The 20,993-nt window shown below is 35.9% G+C and overlaps 1 protein-coding gene and 1 pseudogene across 1 annotated transcript; one reads left to right on the top strand and one right to left on the bottom strand.

The window, feature by feature from the left end:
- Positions 1-866: 866 nt before the first annotated feature.
- On the bottom strand, positions 867-8,158 carry LOC110805785 (uncharacterized; annotated as a pseudogene).
- A 7,448-nt stretch (positions 8,159-15,606) lies between these two features.
- LOC110805779 (protein FAR1-RELATED SEQUENCE 5-like) lies at positions 15,607-16,554 on the top strand. Its single transcript, XM_022011399.2, has one exon. It carries the CDS (start codon positions 15,607-15,609, stop codon positions 16,552-16,554), a length of 948 nt encoding a protein of 315 aa, XP_021867091.2.
- The last annotated feature ends 4,439 nt before the right edge of the window (positions 16,555-20,993 follow it).

The raw sequence follows: 20,993 nt of genomic DNA, 5'->3' as shown, positions 1-20,993 counted from the left end.
TATATATATATATATAACCACTCAAGAGTCAAGGGTACAAGGATACTTACCAAAGTTCTAAGAGAGATTTTCTTATCAGCACTCAAATCTACGTCTACAAAACCACCAAATATTGGTCTGTATAATACCTTCTCCGTTGAAGAGCTTTCGATAGAAAAAATATAAATAATTAATCAATAAATAAATAAAGGCTATAAAAGAAATAATGTACTTATTTAAAGGGAAGAAAAAGTGTACTCCTCCTAAGAGGTGCTACTGTGGATTCACAGTATCCATTCAAAAGGCATGGACAAAAGAAAATCCTGGAAGGAGGTTCATTGCTTGTCCAGATTATGATGTTGAAACAAACAGAAGGGGTTGCATTTTTTTTAGATGGATTGATGAACAAGAACCAACAACTTGGCAAACAATTGTCATACTAGGGTTAATGCAAGATAAACAAAGCCTTGCTGCTGAAGTTGATAGTTTTAGGACAAAACTTAGTGAAGCTAACAATTATGCAAGGAAGAGGGAGGCAGACTATGTGATGAGCAAGATGAGAAGACCTATTAGTGTGAAATGTGAAGTGTGGGTTGTAATCCTAGTGGTTCTGTTTTTTTTTATCTGGTTTGTTTTAAGTTAAGTGGGTTAAGTGGGTAGGTAAAATGTAATGATCTGCACTAATGAAATGTAATGAAGACTTTAAATTCAATAAAATCTAACCTCATGGTCTTTTTTCTAATCTTCTAGCCATTGCAAGATCCTGCAATGCTTGGCTTGATATTGTGTGTCCTTGACTTGGTTGAGTCTGTGACAATGGGAAGTCATGTGCAGGGAAGGAGTAGATGGTTTGCTCACCCCCATGATCAGAATAGAAAGCTGTAGCAGGTCTTTGCCTCTGTGGTGTGGGGAAGTGTTGTGATATAGGCTGCATTAATTAAAACAAATTAGGAACAAGTTAGCTTCAGTACAGTAAAGTAACATGTAAGAAAGAATTTGAGTATATTGAATGACTTACAGTAGCTATTCTTTGATACCCATTTGGGTAGGTATAAATACCCACACCCCTATTGTGCATTGGTATAGCTGAACTGGTTCTTGGGTGTTGTTGCTGTGGTGTGGTCTGCTCTGCAGTAGCATGATTGTTGCTGTGTTGTTGTTGCTTAGGGGCATTCTTGCAACCCCTTTTGTTGTGGCCTATCACACCACATAAGCTGCATTTCATAGAACAACCTGTTCTCTTCAGCTTACCAGATGCAGTTACCTCTCCAACACCATATCTCCTCTTTGTTTTAGGTCTTCCATTGACCTTTTTCACCTTTGGAGCCACAACAATGCTATCAGAAGTAGGCCACTCTTGAGGACCATTTAAAGGCTCTAACAAAAATTCATATGCCTTCATGTAGGTCTGTTTGCAGAAATATGCATTGACATATTGTTCTGGGTGGTCTACTTTATTCCATATAGCAACAATTGCATGTTTGCATGGAATCCCACTCACCTGCCATGCATTGCAACTGCAAGTATGTTGGTTCAGATCCACCACATACTTAACCTGTGTTGCACCTTCTCTTACTCCATAGCAAAACCCACCATCCCAGTATGCATTCCAACCCCTAGCCCAAATTTTGTGTTTCTCTAACTGAATTTGGATCCTAGGACACAACATTATCTCCTTTTTCCCAATGAAATCTCTTTTCTTATGCAGTCTTTCCATCAAACCCTCTCTGATATCTTCCAACATGGTAATAATAGGCTTGTGCCTTGCACTCAAGATGTATGCATTAAACACCTCACTCATGTTGTTGTCTACACTGTCACAACAAGATAATGGAGTGTAGAATGCCCTACACCATTTCTTGTAGTTCCTTTTCAGTAGGTCTTCAGCAGCTTCATGTGAAATACCCCTCATTACTTCAATGTTTTCATTGAAGTGATTTACTGTGTTGCTTTTTGCAATAGTCCAAAATTGTTTTCTGTACTATAAACCACCTCCAAACACTCCCCTAAAGTTACAGTACACATGCCTTGCACACACCCTACTTTCAGCTTGTGGAAACACATTTGACACAGCAGCAAGTAAACCCTTTTGTTGGTCAGACATGAAAGTGTACCCTGCTCCTTCACTAGTGCCTAAATCAGTAGCTAGAAGTTCTAGAAACCAACTCCATGTGTCAGTGCTCTCAACCTCACAAACAGCCCAAGCCAAAGGGAACATTTGATTGTTTCCATCCCTCCCTACTGCTACTAACAATTGACCCCCAAATGGTCCCTTTAAGAAAAATCCATCAAGTGATATGAAAGGTCTGCATCCTGCCAAGAACCCTTTCCTAAGTGCCTCAAAACACAAATACAGTCTGTCAAACACATTTGCATCCAACTTCAACTTCACTGTGTTCCCTGGATTGCTTCTTAGTATCTCAGCTGCATACCTTGGGAGTAATGCATACTGCTCTTTGTATTCACCAACAATGAGTGCTTGACCCCTTTTCCTAGCCCTGGCAGCCTTGTCTTTGCTCACCCTTATACCCTTTTCTAACCAAATGGTTTCCTGAATATCTTGCACTCTCATGTAAGGGTTAACCTTAAACATATTCTGGTAGTGTTCTGCAATCCAATGTGAAGTCATCTTCTTAATGATAGGTGTCCTACCACAAGTGTGCTCACTGACAAATGTTTTCACTGTAAATGACCTTCTTCCTCTCTCCCATGAAGCCCAAATTCTCCATTTACAACCTTTATCTTTGTGCTCACACTCTGCACAAACCCTAGTGGAATCATTTTTAGAAAATGGAATGTTTCTTCCTTTATCAATTGAATAATCTATGATTGCTTTCCTAAATGTCTTTGGATTCTCAAACTGTTGCCCAACATAAAAAGTGGCTTCCCTCTCTTCAGTTTCAGTGTCGTTTTGCTTCTGTTTCCCTCTCCCCCTCTTATGGTGTTGTGGTGCAACTAAGTAACCAACATCATCCTCATCTTCTGACTCACTAGGGCTGTCTAAGTCACTGTATCCATCAAAGTCATCCCCCAAATTCAGACCACCTTCTACTTTACTTTCTGCTAGTTTTTTCAGCATTACTAACTCCTCAAAATAAGCCTTTTCCCTTCTCATATCATCAGATATCTTAGACCTAGCAGTGGCTAACTCATCATCATCTTCATCTGTACCCTCTGAATCATAATCAATTTCAGGTTGAGGCACATTTTGAGGTTGAATATGAGGTTCAGGTTGAGTTTCAGGTTGAGTTTCAGTTTGTTTGGGTGGGAGTACTGTAAAAGGTGGTTCCACATAATCAGAATTTAAGTCAACCACATCAGTATTCAACAACTCAAGGAAGCTACCTCTCCCTCCTCCCCCTCCTGCACTCCTGTTTAGGTTAAAGTTGTAGGTGGGTTTGATTTTATGCTCAATGTATATATGAATGCTTTTGTATTCAAAGAGTAAAGCTAAGAAAGGGTCACAAGTACTACTATCAAAACCTAAAAACCTAACCCCATTCTTGAATTCTTTCCTAGGGTCCCAGAAATGTACTTTCTCTATATCATTATAACCTAAACTATCCACTAATTCCTTAACATATTTGCCATCTGCATTCTCATGGATGTAATCAAAGACATCCACCCTCCCCCCACTATAAACCATATCACCTTGCACAACCCATTCACCACCATGATGCACATATATGCAAGGGTTCAAAGTCAAATCATCAACATCATCTGATCAAAGTTAAAACAATATCAATTAAAAGAACAAAACTTTAAGAAATCAAACCAAATGAAAGCTTGAATAACAACACAAGAGATAACAAAAGGAAACAGTTATCTTCATTCATTCATCATGATCATTCCATTTGAATTTACAAAAGGGTAGGCTTCAACCCTTACATTACAACCTCAATCCACTATTGAGGGAGAAGCCTACGGTTAAGTATAAACTACTGTCATAGCAGTGACAAATACCAAAAACCAACATTTGTCACCTTCCACAAAAACCAACATTGCAATGACAGTAGTAATGTAATTGTCCTTGAAAATTAAAAATAAAAAAAGCTATAAACAAGCTGGATCAACACAAGCTTGACAAAAGAGGGGCCACCACCAGCTCCACCACCACCCACCCTGCATGGCCTCCACCACCAGCTACTCCTCCTCTTCCTTGAAAAGGAGGGGGAAGCCGTCAAAGTAGACGGTCATGTCCTTGTCCAACCAGGCGTGGAAGTCACGACCATCATTGTCAATGATGTCCATGATGACCCACTCACGCAGCCATGCACGGTAGCATCCTTGAGGGTAGTGGTATGGGAGGCGGTACCGCAGCTTGGCCCACCGACGCCACCGCTTGCACACACTCTGCACAGCAGACTGCCCCTCCCAGTCCAGCCTGGGGAAGATCTGGGTGATTAGAATGTCTTGATGATGGCAAAGGGGGTGTGCCTCCCTTAAAGCATGGGCTCCTAAAGTCAAAGTAACGGCCAAAGTCAATAAAACAGTAAGTAAACCCTAATTATTATACGGAATCTAGATTAAAATACTTCTAAATTAAGAAACAATAGTTTAAAGAAACACCATTTTCAAGAAAATGCAAGCATCAATTCGAATTAATCAAACTCTGTTTTTTATTTAAGTGAATCAAAAACAGTAAGTGAAACCCTAACCCTAATTACTACAAAATCTAGTTTAAATTAATTCCAAGTTAGGCAACAATTGTATAATTTAACATATTAAACACCATTTTCAAGAACATGCAAGCATCAATTCGAATTAAATATTGGAAAGTAAAAACGGACGAAACCCTAATTCCAACTTCAATTGATAAATTATGCGAAATCAGCCCACGATTGTTTAAATTAACATATAAAACACCACAATCAAGATAATGCATGCACCAATTTTGGGAAAAAGTTACTTAACAAAAAAGCCCTAATTTATCATGGCTCAACTGCAAACATTTATTGAAAAAACCGACAAATTGAATGAAAATACCTTCGTCCCATCTGGATATTCTTGTTCTTGTTCTCTTCCTGGTGAGAGCTTCTCACTTGGAATCAGCAGACCTTTTGTTTGATACGCAAGAACCCATTTTTTTGCAGAAAACTCAGAGTAATAACTTCTAATTCTCTTAAGTGTTTGAGTGAGTAAATGGCAAAAAGACAACTGAGAGTGAAAATGGGGGGGGACCATATAAATAGGAAGTGAAAAGGGGGGAAATAGGGTTGGGAACAGTAAAAAATTACCGCCAAAACATTATTAGGAAGGAACCAGAAAAAACGAGGGAAGTTGGAAGGGTTTCCACGTGTACACATTGAAAAAGTAAGTTGAAAAGGCTAAGTAATTGGAAAACGCTTATTTTCATCAAAATCATCTGTTTTCAATCATTAATCTACGTGTATATTAATTCTCCTTTTATTTTAATAATTTTTAATATTATTAAATGCATTTTAACGGACGTTAGTGACGGAAAACAAAAAGCAGCGTTTTCCATCCATTTTGAGGGACCTAAATGCTCCTTTTGAAACTTGAGGGACCTAACTGCTCCTTTTGGCAAAGTTTAGGGACCTTCAGTACAGTTTACTCTCCATATTATCAGAAGCAAGTGCGAGAAGCCCAAAAGGCCCAACCCCTCCTCGATTACTTGAACCCATTTGAATGCACAAATCTTGGGGATCCACCCACTTCGGGTCAAATGACTCAGCCTTTTCTATATTTGGGATCTTAAATACTACTTCAACGTCAGCCTGCAACCAAACCCAAAATTTAGATCGTGTCTTTGCGAGGAAGTAAAAACACATATCTGATATGTGTGTCCAAATACATATCAGAACATAAGACAAAATAGGAAAAATGACAAAAAAAAAAATTAAATGGTACTTTTCTAAACACAAATGGTACTTTTTTTTACAGAATGGTATTAGAATGGTACTTTTTTTACATGAATGGTACTTCCTTTTTTGTCTTTTAGCTATTTGTCTTTTAGTTGATATGTGTTTGTTGTTGCATGCCCGATATCCGCCTCGACGCACTCGTGTCTTTGCTGCTGTATCATATACGTAAGACGTAGTACTTCGTAGATGGTATTCGATACAAAGGAGGTAGGATCATCCCTATGATTAGCCTTTTTATCTGATTAGTGTAATACTTTTTTGTCTTTGCCAACTCATGCAAATTCCTCTATACACCAAGAAATATGAACTGCACTCGTAAACTTCTTTTATTCAAAATTTGTATGATTACTTTTTCGTTATGCTCCAGATACCTATGATAGTTTACAAAATTTCAAATATTACTCGTAAGAGATTTAATTAAGATTCGAACCTGAGCTGGTGTTATGCCTTTGATTTCAAATTGATTTTTCGGCTTAAGTTGATGATATTTCAGATTTTCAGCTCAACATTGTTACCCCTGAGGGCCCGCCTGGATTGGGTTTAGTAATTAGGGGTGTACATTTTATGGGAAGAATAATTACAATTGGAATGATTTGGGGGATAATTTTCCAGAACTTATATTTTTGTTGTGATTGGCATGAAGGTAATAGATACCCCTGCCATTCATCTTTTCAGAAAATTTTCACACAATATGCAGATAGCAGCAATTGCGTATTTGCATTTCATTTTTTTTTTTTTTTAACCATGCATTGCGACAATATGAGAACAGATCTTAGAACTTTTAATCGAATCTCATGTGTTTTTTTGTTTTGTTTTTGTTCCAAATCTAGCAAAAAAACCTGAAAATATGATTTATTTTTGTAAAAAAACTTCAGCAAAATTGGTATATAATCGAAAGTCAGCGTATTGTAAAATTAACTGAAAATTAAAGTAAATTTGATAACATAATGAATGAAGAATGAATGTCAGATTGTCAGGTAATGAAGCTTGAAGAACTTTTCCATGGAGGAATGGGATGAATAATGATTGAGGATGTGAGTATGTGACGCATGTGAGAGATAATGAATGGTTGGGCTTTAATTTTGGGAGAAAAGTTACTAGGTGAATAGTTACCCTAAGGGGGGGTAGGGTAGTACATTACCCTCATAATGGGGGGAATTTTTTCTGGCCTTATTAATTCACCCCAATCCAGGCATAAAAACAAAGCCCATGTTTATTATCCCATTAATTGTTACAGCCCATTTCCCCCAATCCAGGCGGGCCCTGAGTCTTTCCACTTCCTCGACGGGCCATCAAGTAATTGTTTTCCATTTGGGTCCAACCATAACAAACGTGGTATAGACTAATACAATGTTACATTGTCAATAAAACTATATTCATATAACATACACAATATATAGTTAAATTTAGGGAAACTAGTTTGTGTGACTGAAATATATAAGTTTACCTGAACTCCAGCCCAACCTTTAACGACACTCACGTCAGGGGTCCAAGATTCGTTAGACCAACCCCACAAGATCCTACGACCCTTCAGAATCAAAGAACGTTTTTGAGGCATAAAAATTACCATAATCATACCTTAACCCCTTCAAACCATCAATTTCAGCATTGTCTGGAAAATACCTATTTCTAATAGGATCAAATCTTCCAATAGTGTAGTACTCAAATCTAGTAACATCAAGGCTAACCTTTAACACATGCTTCACGTTCGAGCCCATAGTAGAAGTGTCCAACCCATGTTTACCTCGGGTTGGAACCGGGAAAAAATCTGGGCATTCCCACATACCCGTTTTAGAGACCGAATGTAAGGGGTCTAGCCTTGGTCCATTTCTTAAAATCCCTACTCCTATACAAATATACTAACCCCCTATGCTTTCTCCTCGAACCCACCAAAATATTCCAATGGCCACCAGACCACCATGCAGTGGTCGGGTCTCGAAATAATGATATTTTCATTTCCGGGCCCGGAGTGATGATCGGGTTATAGACAGGTTTGACCCATTCTTGAAGGTACGGGTCAGATAAGTTGGTCGGGAATGCAATAATTTGGACTTGTACATTGTTCGCGGTAATGCCTGTATATAGAGTATAGCAGGTCGGTCACCAGGTAGGATCGTAGAAGAACCAGACCATACCCCATTTATGTCAAAGGGCTCGGACCCATGAAGTGCAGGCTCAAGAGCTTTCCAGTTAATTAGATCCTTTGAGACTTAATGAGCCCAAGTAATGTTGCCCCATACAGATCCCCATGGATTATACTGGTAGAAGAGATGGTATAAACCCTTGTAAATCATGGGCCCTGTGCAATATTTAAATATTAATATTATTTTTAAAACGAAAGGATGAAACATGAAATTAAGTCATGCAACAAATTTTTGCTTGCAATAATAACACTATAAATGTTGCAAAGAAGTGAAGAACAGAAAGCAGATTTTGTTAATCGAATTGAAATAAGTAGTCGTAAAAGATTAACCATCATGTTATGTTATTAAGGCTTCAATTAAAAAGTAACAATAGAAAGGATAATCATGCAACAAATTTTTTCCCAAAGGCTAAAGTTCCTTAACTATAAGTTACCCTATTTGTCGAATAAATTAAAGTTATTAATTAACCAGGAACCAAAATCTCCATCTATCCTTAAACCAAATTACCAAATTGGCTTTAATTCCCAAAAGTTTGAAAACAAAAAGTTACTACGGAGTACTCTTGTTGACCCCTGAGTTTTGATGATGACAAGCTTATTTGTGCTTACATTCTACAGTCTAGTATGACAGGTCTATAAGTGAAAGAGCTACTCTCAATATGGATTGACAAATGAAGAAGCCTTGAAGGAAAGAGAGCAAGTCAGATTGATTCGTGAAGCAGCAATCAAACAAGTTGACAAAGTCAAGGACTACAAGTGAAGCTGCAAGAATTAAGCTTCTATGAAGCATTAGGAAGTATATGGTAAATACGAAAAGGTACAAGGTTATTATATCAATCATACTGCTAGGTCTGGGAACAGTAGTCTTAACGAGTCATCACCTAAGTTCTTAGAGTTAGCATAATATACTAGGTGTAAGACCAAATGATTATCCGTATTAAAAGAAGTTTTAATATGATTAATTTAACTCGGTAACAATTAAAGATAATCTTTGGAAAGAGTTCGAGAAGGATTAAAATCTTTAGGTATATGGTAAGTAGAATCCGAATAGGTATAAAACCTGTTTAAAGATTAAATAGTTTCTTAATAGAATTCTATCTTTAAGAGAGTCCTAATTTGATTAGAATTAGGAGTCTAGGATTCTAGGGTAAAACACAGAATCACTATAAATATACCAAAAGATCATCTCGAGTTTTCTTATCAGACTCATTATCATTAACCGGAGCTTTCAGGTATCACCTTTAAAGTCTTTATTTTTAAGAGTTTGTTCCTGTTCCCAGTTAGAGCAGTATTGGTTGGCAGGTCTTGTATTTTCGTATTTACGTTAAGTTTTTATTTATTCTGTATTTCATTAAAGTTGAATTGATGTATGTTAAGCCTGAGTCAGGCTTACTAGAGCAAGAGTGAAAGATCTCAAGAGAGATCAGTGAGTTGGAACAATTGAGGGATTGTTTCATAGGGAGAAGGGAACAACGAGGGGTTGTTCCTAGTCATCTGTAATCTGAGGTGATTTACGGATTGTGGCCCGAGTAGATTAGGCTTGTAAAGAAACTGAGTTGTTTTGCCTAATTAGTAGAAGTGTTTAAGTCCCCAAAGGGGCCGTGGTTTTTTCCTCTCTATTGGGCCTAGAGAGTTTTCCACGCTAAATTGTGCTTGCTCTATTTTGCTGTTTCTATTCCTTATCGCATATAATTTTATAAAAACTGCAAAATTCAATTCACCCCCCCTCTTGTGGAACTCCACGAAATTAACAACTCTTCTGTTTAATTTACCTTTTCATGTTTGTCAATATAAATGAGGTTGGCATGAGTGATTAAGGGCCTCTTGCTCCTTAACCAAGATCTCGGGTTCGAGTCTTTGGGAATAGAAAAAATGTCAACTGGGAGAGATGCTGCCCCATCGAGGTACCCATGCAAACTCCCGCGGGAGATTAGTCCACTCACCGAAGGCGGTGGGAACTCCTCGTAGTAGAACCAAAAAAAAAAATATATAATAGAGGGTTAATAACTTTAATTTTGTATTTTTAAAGTTATAAAAATTTGATATTCTGAACGTACATATCAGGACGAATCAAAAAAGAACAAGACCATATTTTTCCTTACTCATAAATTACAAATTATAGTCAAATTGAAATTTGTGAATAGTGTCAAAAGTCAAAATGTTCTTATTATTTTGAAACGGATGGAGTATAAGATAATTGCTTGATTGTATTAATTGATGATAATCTTTTGACTTCTACAACGTCGTAATTAATACTCCTATACTGCTAGCCTAATATAGAAGACATACATCAATTAAAACCGTTTTATACAACTAGTTTTTACCTTGTGCAATGCACGAGTTTCTTAATTTAAACATTTTGGTACATCATTTATGTAGTTTAAATTTAGAATGTGAAACAAATAAAATTATTTTTGAAATAAAATGAATATCTAATTAATTAAGGAGGAGATTGAAAAGGATGAATATAAATGATGAATTAACAAAAAATGAATATCTAAATAATTAAGGAGGAGATTGAAAAGGATGAATATAAATGATGATTTGACAATAATATAAAAGAGATGACATGTGACAGAGATGACACGTGGCATCAATTCATGCAAACATTGTGTTTTAAAATATTAGAATAGATATCAAGAATATTTGCATATTATTCTATTAAAAGTCAACTACCGTCAATAATCTATACCTAGTATTTAAAAAGGAAGACCATTGATTGTTAGACGACACGTGTCACCTGCATCTTTCATCCACACGTGTCACCTCCATCTTTCATCCATTTTTTTTCTTTCTAATTTTTAATTTTGTTGTTTGTTATACGAAGTATTTATTTTACATCTTCAACACCTCTTCCACTTGATCTTCCTCCTTTAACATTAATTTACTATTTAATTCATATATTCATTCAACGTCATGCACTTCATCTCCCGCTTTAACACTCAATATTAATTCACCATCTAATTTATATATTTCCAACTTTCAAATTTCACCTCTATATAAATCATATACTCCCACTAAAATCACAAACTATCAATATAATCAGCACTTTAAAATACGGCTTAACAATCCCTATATAATCGTCCATTCATTGAACGGGCTCAAAAGCTAGTAAACCCTAAGAAACTACGGATTATAAACTGCAAAATCAAATTGCGAGTACAGGCCGGTATATTAGGTCGAAATCAAATGAAATAGCATGCAAATGTACGTTTTAACATTAAAACAAAAACTAATAGATGATTCGAGGAAGGCTCATGTGAGAACACCTCCTTTATGTGAGAACACAATCCTATGTGAGAATAAATCTTGGCCCTTGAATCATTTCTAATCTAACAGCCTGAAATCAAGGATTATTAATGGCAATTGTGTAAATTCTTTGAAGATATATCCAGCCCATAAAATTCAGTTTTCACGTATATTAGTTTCTCTCTCTAACCTCTGCTTTCTCTCTCTGTTTTCTCGCCTCTCTTTTATGCTGCCGCCATTACAGCACCTTAATCACGGTCCAATTCATCTCCAAATTTGCTTCATAATTCAATTATATTCTCGAATACATTCATCTACTTGATTATTTCAAGGTATTTTTATCAATTTTCGCAATTCTGATTTGTGTATTTTGCTTGATAATTTTCCAATTTCTGACCTAGTTTTGATTATCGATTCCAATTCCATTATTATTGAATTGAAATTATTAATTGTTGATTATCGAATTGTTTATTTGCTGAATTTCGTGAGCTGCTTTTATAATTTGAATTTGTGAGTTGTTTTTTATTACCAAATTGCACTCATATTTCGTGAGTTGTTTTTGTTTTGCGTTTGATATTCTGATTTGTTTTTTATTTTGATTTTTTATTTGTATTTGTTATTTATTTTAGATTTTTGATTATCTATTTATTCCTTTCAATTCGTTTTTTTTAATTTATGTGTTCAGATTCGTATTCAATCATGTATGTGTTTCATGTTTTTTATTTACTATGACATCAGAATTTCATCATAGTCTGTCCTCATCATTGACGGAATGAAGTGAGTTTTCTTATTATTGTGTCTGATTTGTTAACGTTCTGAACAATCGCTATAAATGTTCTGCATTCGTAACCCAATGTTCTATGTACATATTATATATGTTCTTAATTGTTTTTTTAATTCTTTTTTTGATCATGTTGTGAATAATGATCACCTCTAATGAACTGCAAGTTGTAAACTGTTTTTGATGATGTAAATGATTGCATTATATCTTCTGCATAGTCGTTTAAAATGTTTTTGAGTAATAGTCATTTTTTAAAATACTTTCTTCTAGGGTTTTGTATAGCTGTCTCTATTTTCCTGTCACATTCTTTCCGATGTTCTGAATTATTGTCACATTGTTCTCCACTTTTAACCCAATGTTCTATGTAAACTTTATACATGTTGTGAATTATTTTTGTTATTTTTTTCTAGATTTTGTTGTGGATAATGAACAATATGCAAGTTGTTCTAATTCAAATGTGGCTGTTACTCCTGAAGTAATTCCTATATTAAGTCCTGGAGGAACGAGAGAATGGATTCCATGTTGCTCTGATGAGTTAAAACCTGTTGTAGGGATGGAATTTAAGAGTGTCGAAGAGGGTATTTCATTTTATAAAGCATATTCTAAAGCTGCTGGTTTTGTGATGAGGAAATCTACTGCTACAAAAAGGAAGTCACTAGACGTTATTGCTTTTCAGTATTGTTTATGCAACAAGGCTGGTTTCAAAGAAAAAGCAATAGTTAAGGTTGGAGGCATGTCAAATGTTAAAAAAAGGGGAAGGTAATGAAGATAAAGTACCTATAGCTCGAAGAAGGCTAGTTACTCGTGTTGATTGCAAGGCTCGGATGGTTATGAAGTATAAAAAAGAAAGGTTTTTATGTGGTGACTGAATTCCGAGAGCCACATGTTCATCCTCTTTACACCCCGGGTTGTCTAAAATTTCAGAAAGCGGGTAGGAAAATGAATATTCTTCATAAGAAGATGATTATTGATAATTCGAAGGTGAACATTGGTCCGGTTAAGACTTTTAGATTGATGAAGGAGTTAGTTGGATCATATGATAACGTTGGTGCATCCAAGCAAGATTTCAAAAAATTTCATAGAGATTTGAAGGCTTACATTGAAGGATCGGATGCCCAAATGTTTGTGAATAACTTTCAGAACAAGAAGTTGTTATGGAGTGCATTTTTATTTGACTATGAGGTGGATGAAGACGAGCAACTTTGTAAAGTTTTTTGGGCAGATCCTATATGTAGAAAGAATTATGCACTCTTTGGTGATATGGTTTCTTTTGACACCACATTTCAAACAAATAGGTAATTTCTTGTCATGTTCTGAATTCATCTAAATTTTGTTCTACATAATATTCATGATGTTCTAAGTTTAAATCTGCATGTTCTAAACATTACTCATCAAGTTCTGAATGCATGGTTATCTTGTTCTAATAACTATACATATGTTCTAAATATTATTCAGCATGTTCTATATAACTATTCATATGTTCTGAACATTATACTAAATGTTCTGAAATTTGTTTTTAGATATAACATGATATTTGGCCCATTTACTGGAGTTGATCACCACAAGAAGTGTGTTACTTTTGGTGCTGCTTTAATAGCCCATGAGGACATCATGTCTTTTGAGTGGGTTTTCAGAACTTTCCTCAAGGCAATGGGAGGCAACGAGCCAGCTTGTTTGATTACTGATGAAGATCCGACAATGAAAATAGATATTCCTAGAGTGTTTCAGACCACTGAGCATAGGTTTTGTATGTGGCATATAATGAAAAAAATGCCTGAGAAAGTCGGCCGTCAGATTACGCAAGAGACTGAGTTTCTTAAGAAAATTTGCAAATGTGTTTGGAGTAAAGAGATTGAGCCAACAGAATTTGAAGAGAAATGGGGCAAGGTTCTTGTATGAGAAGCGTCAAATGTGGATTCCAGCATACTTTAGAGATTTGTTTCTACGGTTTTTTCATGAAATACCCCCGAGGTTTACAAAAACGCACCAAATACCCTCGCGTGTTTCGATTCACATAATATACCCCTATTTATCCGTACTGTTCATGAGATGCACCTAACAGTTAACGGCGTTAGTCTACCGTTAGTGGAGTTTTACTATTTTGCCCTTAATTGTGTTATGACCCCATTTACTTACCTTCCCTTTGACAGAAACTCAAAAAAAAAAATCTCATATTCTTCTATTTCTCTCTCCTCTCCCCTGTTCTTCAAGCTTCAACCTACTCGAAACCCAGTAATTCCGGGTAGATCCTCCTGCTCTCTGGTCGCCGGCGACGTCCGATCTCCGCTCTCTGGTCGCCGGCGGAGGCCGATCTCTGGTCGCCGACAGTGATCCGGAGGATCACTTAAATCAGATGCTGATGGTGGTCGACATGGCTTCGCGGAGGGTGGTCGTTCTCCGGTGGCCGCATTGGGAAGGTTGTCGATTCTTCGGTGGCGTGGAAGTTTCGCGGCGGTGCAAAAAAACGAAGTTGTTCTTCCTCCTGCTCTCTGATCGCCGACGGCGTCCGATTTCCGTTCTCTGGTCACCGGCGGAGGCCGATCTCGGCCCAGGGTTCAACATCCTCGGTTGCACCGTCGATTCATTGACCCACTCAAGTGCAACGAGCAATAGAGAAAGAAGGGATTCGGAGGACGAATCCCTTAGTTTCTGCAAAGGTAAGGGAGTTGAAGAAGATGAAGAGGAGAGAGAGTCTTCAAAAGTTTCTGCAATTTGAAGCACAAAAGGGTCAAAAAGTGCTGCATTTAGGGTTAGAATTGAAGCTGATTTTGACGAAATTGGGTATTTTGATTTGCAATTGAATGAAATTCGAGAAGTTGAGGGTGTTGGGAATTGGGAATTGGGAGAGTGAGTAAAATTGAGTGGAGACTGTTTGAAGAAAATTGGGAGTCAATGTAGAAGCAGACATTGATTATGGATTTATGGTGGTGGATTTCCAGAATCGAATTCTAATTCTAAGGTTTCTGACTTACTACTAAGATAGTATAAAGCACTTAGTTAAGGAATTCTCTGTAAATGTTGTTGTAAGTGTTGTTGATCTGAATATCTTTGATAAAGTGGTTTAATTTTTGCAGCCTTTGTGTTTTAAGTAGCTCAATCCCGTATGTTCTTCTCTGAGTCCGCCCTTCTTGTTTCTCCAATCTCAGTCCAATTTGTGGGCGATTAGTGTGAATGGAAGTAATTGATTTTTCGAATTTGATTGTTTGCACGTTGATTCTTATGTTGGCGGTTGTAGAACAATGGAGTGCACCGGAGAAGATGGATCAGGAAAAGAGAAGGAAGGGATGGAGAGAAAAAGAAAAAAAAAAAAAAAAGCAGTTTGGATATTTAGTGCAACTTAGTTTACAAATAGGTGTATATTGTGCAATAAGTTTAAAAATAGGGGCATTCTGTGAATTATAAACATGACTTAGCGGAGGACTAACGGAAGGTCGGATTAGGGGTATTTGGTGCAAACTTAGGCAAAAATAGGGGTATATTATGTGATTCGAAAGACGCGAGGGTATTTGGTGCGTTTTTGCAAACCTCGAGGGCATTTCATGAAAAAACCGTTGTTTCTATGTGTTATCATGAGGACTACATCAAGGTTAGAGAGTGAGAATAATTTTTATACAAAGTTTACCAATCCCCGTCTCACTCTAGTAGAGTTTTACATGAGATTTGAGAGTGAATTGGATGCTCAAAGACATACTCAAGGTCAATTTGACAATGATTCTAAACACAAGCATCCAGAATGTAAGACTTCCTTTGCATTAGAGAAACATGCTTCTAAAATCTACACCGTTTTAGTCTTTTATGATTTTCAAGAGGAGCTCGAGATTGGTTGCTTTCAATGTGGACTTGAGGAGTACAAGAAAGAAAATGGGCTTGAAATATTTACCATTAGAGAACGATGTAGAATAAGAAAGTTTGATGTTAGTTTTAACCCGGCTAACCTAGATAGTAAGTGTATGTGCAAGATGTTTGAGAGGTTAGGGATTCCTTGTAGGCACATGGTTTGGGTGTGGAAGGCAAAGATGATTGAGTATATTCCTGATGCTTATGTGCTAAATAGGTGGACTACTTTGGCAACTAAAACGCCAATTTTTGATTTAGAAGGAAATATCTTGGAGGCATGTGTTAACTTTGTTGATTGTAAAAGAATGTTAAATGAGTTATGGTCAGAGATTCACACATGTGTGAGTTTGGCTCAGGGGAATGAAGAAGATCTTACTGATCTTGTGAAGAATTTAAAAGGTTTAAGGTTAAACTTGGAAGCTAAGAAGAGTTCTAAAAATCATGAAAACAATGGTTCTCCTAGCAAAGCAACAGACATCGAGTTACTGATTGGAGCTACCCTTCCTACTGAAATTGTGGTTAAGCCGCCTAAAATTTCAAAGAACAAAGGCAGGGGGGTTCATGTTCCAGGTACAGGTAGTCACAAACGATTGAAAGATGACAAAGAAAAGGCAATTGAGCAAAGCAAAAAGAAGAAAAGGTTATGTAGAGGTTGTGGAGAGCTTGGTTACCGGCCATGATATCCGGAATTGCCCACATAAAGTGAAAGAAAATTGTAAGTTATAAGTTTTTATAACATAGTTTGGATGTAAAAAGTTCTATTACCTTGATGTTCCGAATATGATGTTCTAAACTTATCACTATATGTTTTAGGGAATTATGCATTCTGTTCTACACAATATGCATATTGTTCTAACCAATCTATATCATGTACTACACTTAAAACTGCATGTTCTAGGAAACTGTGCACTATATTCTACACAATATACATAATGTTTTAAACTATATACATTATGTTCTAAGAATTATAATGTTTTAATTTCAATGATGCTTTTTATTCATTATTTAGTTGCATTGACACAATTTGTTTTTTTTTTTTTTTTTTTTTTTTTCTTCAGAATTGTCATTAAAAGCGTCTCGCCAAAGAATATTCAATTTCAGTATTTCTTGCGCATCTTCAAAATATTTTATTCGAACTACTAGTTATCATTCACCATCACCACATAGATCCTCTCACTTTTTGAAGTGTTATTTTTTTATAGTTTTTTTTTTTGTGTTACGTTTTTGGACATTGTCATATTTTCCATGAACAATGTATATCTATATAGTTTTTTCATGGCTCTGAAAAATATACTTTATGTTCCTTTTGTTCAGCTATTATTTTCAACAATTAAAAGGTATCCCCATGCATCAGCTATATTGTTGATCTTATGATTTTCGCCCGAAAGACCTCTCATTTTAGCTTATCATTGTACAAAAGTTCACTTCATCCATCTAGAATACAAACACTAAACCAAATTTTAAGAAATAAAGTTAAAAGTTAGATGAATGAATAAGTAAAGTAATTGTTCTAATTCAACTAAGTAAATGTTCTAAATTCAAAAAGACAAAGTTCTTAATTCAAAAATTTCTTAGTTCTTAATAAAGTTAAAAGTTAGTGCACAAAATGTAAATGTTCTGAGTTAACTTACCATATGTTTTGAAAAAACATAGTATTTGTTCTGAATCACGTTCAACGAGAAAGGAGTACAAAATATTGGAATATATTTTATTCGTTCAAAAGAGTTGTTTCTATTTGTTCATAGAGTTATTCGTTCAATAGAGTTGTTTCTATTTTTTGAACTCATTTAATATAAGTTTCAACAACCAATACACTTTGTTCTAAGCATTTCATCTAATTGTTCTAATAATTAAACCTACATGTTCTAACATTTTACTGTATATGATCTAACAAATACAATAATATGTTCTAACTAGTTAAGTAATATGCTCTAAGCATTTAATCCAATTTTTCTAATAATTAATCCTATATGTTCTAACATGTTACTGTATATGTTCTAACAAATACAATAATATGTTCTAACTAGTTAAGTAATATGTGCTAACAAATTCAATAATATGTTCTAAATATTTTCTGAACTCATTTAATATAAGTTCTAACAACCAATACACTTTGTTCTAAGCATTTCATCTAATTGTTCAAATAATTAATCCTACATGTTCTAACCTGTTACGGTATATGTTTTAACAAGTTGAACATGTTCTGTATCAACAAGTATATGTTTTAACTAGTTAAGGAACATGTTCTGTATCAACAAGTATATGTTCTAACTAGTTAAGGAACATGTTCTGTATCAACAAGTATATGTTCTAACTAGTTAAGGAACATGTTCTGTATCAACAAGTATATGTTCTGAGTGTATTCCAATGTTCTAAAGTCATGAGGCTTGGCATTAAATTTAAATTTAAAACACACTTACGGTTGTCTTTTTCCAGTCCCGGATTCCATTCATTTGCACTCTCTCCATGATAAGTTTCCATGTGCTTCAGCAAAAACACTCCACAATCATCATAATTGGCATTGCTTTTCCATTTCATATTCAGGTTTCTTGTTTTGAAATCAGTTACTGAACTTTTGTTTCCTCCATTGTGTCTTGCAAAATAATATTCTGCAAAGCCTCTCAACTGTGAAATCGTCAAAGTGAGAAACATTATTTTTTCTGAAGTTTAGGAATATGTTCTGAATTTGTAGCACAATGTTCTACATATTCTTTCTATATGTTCTGACTTTTGGCAAACTTTGTTCTGACAATAATTAGTTAGTTAAAATCTATGTCATCACTTTAACACAGATTTAGATAGAAAGAGTACCATATTTCTTGGATCATTCTTGTATTTTCCGAAATACGTCATAGGGGGTGTAATTAAAGATGGTTGTGGGCCGGGTCGGGTCGGGCTTCGTGCCAAGCCCACGGGCCGTGGGCCTAACCGGGCTGAGCCCACACCAAGCCCACGTTGTTTCGTGTCGTGTCGTGCCGTGTCGAAAAGTAAAAAACATGGCCCAGGCCCGACCCAAGCCCACGTGCTTTCGTGCCGGGTCGGGTCGGCCCGTCGTGCCTAAGGCTAATTTGACTAAATTTAAGGTGCTTTGTCGTGCCGGGTCGAGTCGTGCCGTGCCTTTTCGTGCTTTTTCCAAAAAATTAAGGCCCAGGCCCGGCCCACGGCCCACGACTCCGTGCCCGTGCCGGGCCGTGCTTTTTGCTTGCCGTGCCGGCCCGTGCTTTTTTCGTGCCGGGTCGGGTCAGGTCGGGCTTCGGGCCGGCCCGACCCACAGCCATCTTTAGGTGTAATGCATCGGTTGTCAATGAAGTCCAAACTGCCATTCATGAAGTTGATGCACAACAGAAAGTAATGACCACCATTAACTACCGGAAAAAACACCTGAAAATTGAATGTTTAGAGTTATTTTGCTGTTTGTGAAAGTAGTATAATATTACGTCAACACTGTCACACATAGTTAGAATCATACCAATTGAACTCTTTGCAAGCTTGTTACTTTAGCATGTGCTAGTTCTTCATCCATTCTTTTAAACAAAGCAGGATATCTTTCACTGAATTTGATACTCGGACGAAAGTACTTATCTTTGCATAAGATGAGCTGAAAATGTTAAAAATTTTGTCAGAAAAAGTGCTACTCGAATTTTAATTTAGACATCATTTTATATGTAATAACTTACATATGGCTCTGTGCTGAAGAAAAATCTACTTTCTGTTCCTACACCTCGTCTTTTGTTTTCAACATTTAAAAGGTATGCCCATGCATCAGCTATATTGTTGAACATATGATTTTCGCCCGCAAGACTTCTCATTTCTTCTCTTGTGATTTTGTTTAGCTTATCGTTGTACAAAAGCTCACTTCATTCAACAAGAACACAAATATTATATTAATTTTTGAGAAATAAAATTAAAAGTTAGATGTTCTGAATCAGTAAAGTAATTGTTCTAATTCAACTAGGTAAATGTTCTGAATCACAAAGATAAAGTTCTGAATTCAAAAACTATGGAATGCTCAAAATGTGAATGTTCTGACTTAACTTAGTAATTGTTCTAATTCAACTAGGTAAATGTTCTGAATTCACAAAGATAAAGTTCTGAATTCACAAAGATAAAGTTCTAATTCACAAAGATAAAGTAAGTTATAATTTAAATAATATATAAAATCTATAATAATGAAAGTGAAAACTTATAACTTACTCAACCGGTCCTTCAGCAAATGCATAATCAACCATCCTTCTTTTAGCAACATCTACTCTCTTGAACACTGCATCATGTTTGACCATGAAAGGTCATCGTAAATATTGCGGGAGCTTTTCAATGCATCTTTGACTCTTTCTACTTTCATCATTTCCCCTGTACAAATTATTACACAAAGAATATCATAGCTAAAAACAAGATGTGAAATGTTTCAAACAAATATCCATGTTCTGAAAATCAAAGTTAATGTTCTAAATCATAAGACTTTATGTTCTCAAAAACATTAAGCATTTGAAATCTTTAAACAATTCTGAAAATAATAATTGTTTTAATCCATCAAAATACCAAAATACAATTATTGCATTGTTTCACGGTTTTTCCAAAATAAGAATTACAATAAATTATGTCTAATTACCCCTCCTGCTCATCTATTTTCTATTTTGGCAAAGCAGCTTTCTTTCCATCATTATCTGAACTAGTTGGTGTTTTAGTAGTTTCTGTTCCCATTTGCTGATCATTGTTACCCAAACTAGCCTCTGTTGGAACATCATCAGACGCTCTTTCCTTAGGGTCATCATCTTTAACCGAACTTGGCTCCTTTGTTGCATTTTCTGTATTTTCCAAGTATTTTTGAACTCCAAGTGCCAGATCCAAGTCCAAATCCAATTCCAAATTTTCAAACGATTCAGCACTGTCGAGAGAAATCACTTCTGTTGGCTTTAATGCAGATGAAGATGGAATATCACTAAGGATCACTGGTGATTCTGGAACAAATATGTGTGCCTTTGTTGTAGAAAATGGGTGGGATTGCTCTTCTTCTTCATCAGTTTGGCTTTGGCTCAACAAGTTGAAGCCTAGTATTTCAGATTCACTTCTTGCCTTCTTTTTCTCTTTTGTTGGACGTGTCTTGACAAATTTCTTACTC

Source organism: Spinacia oleracea, chromosome 2 (genome assembly GCF_020520425.1).
Source record: "Spinacia oleracea cultivar Varoflay chromosome 2, BTI_SOV_V1, whole genome shotgun sequence".
Lineage (NCBI taxonomy): Eukaryota > Viridiplantae > Streptophyta > Magnoliopsida > Caryophyllales > Amaranthaceae > Spinacia > Spinacia oleracea.
This window is presented reverse-complemented; position numbering and strand designations above follow the sequence as displayed.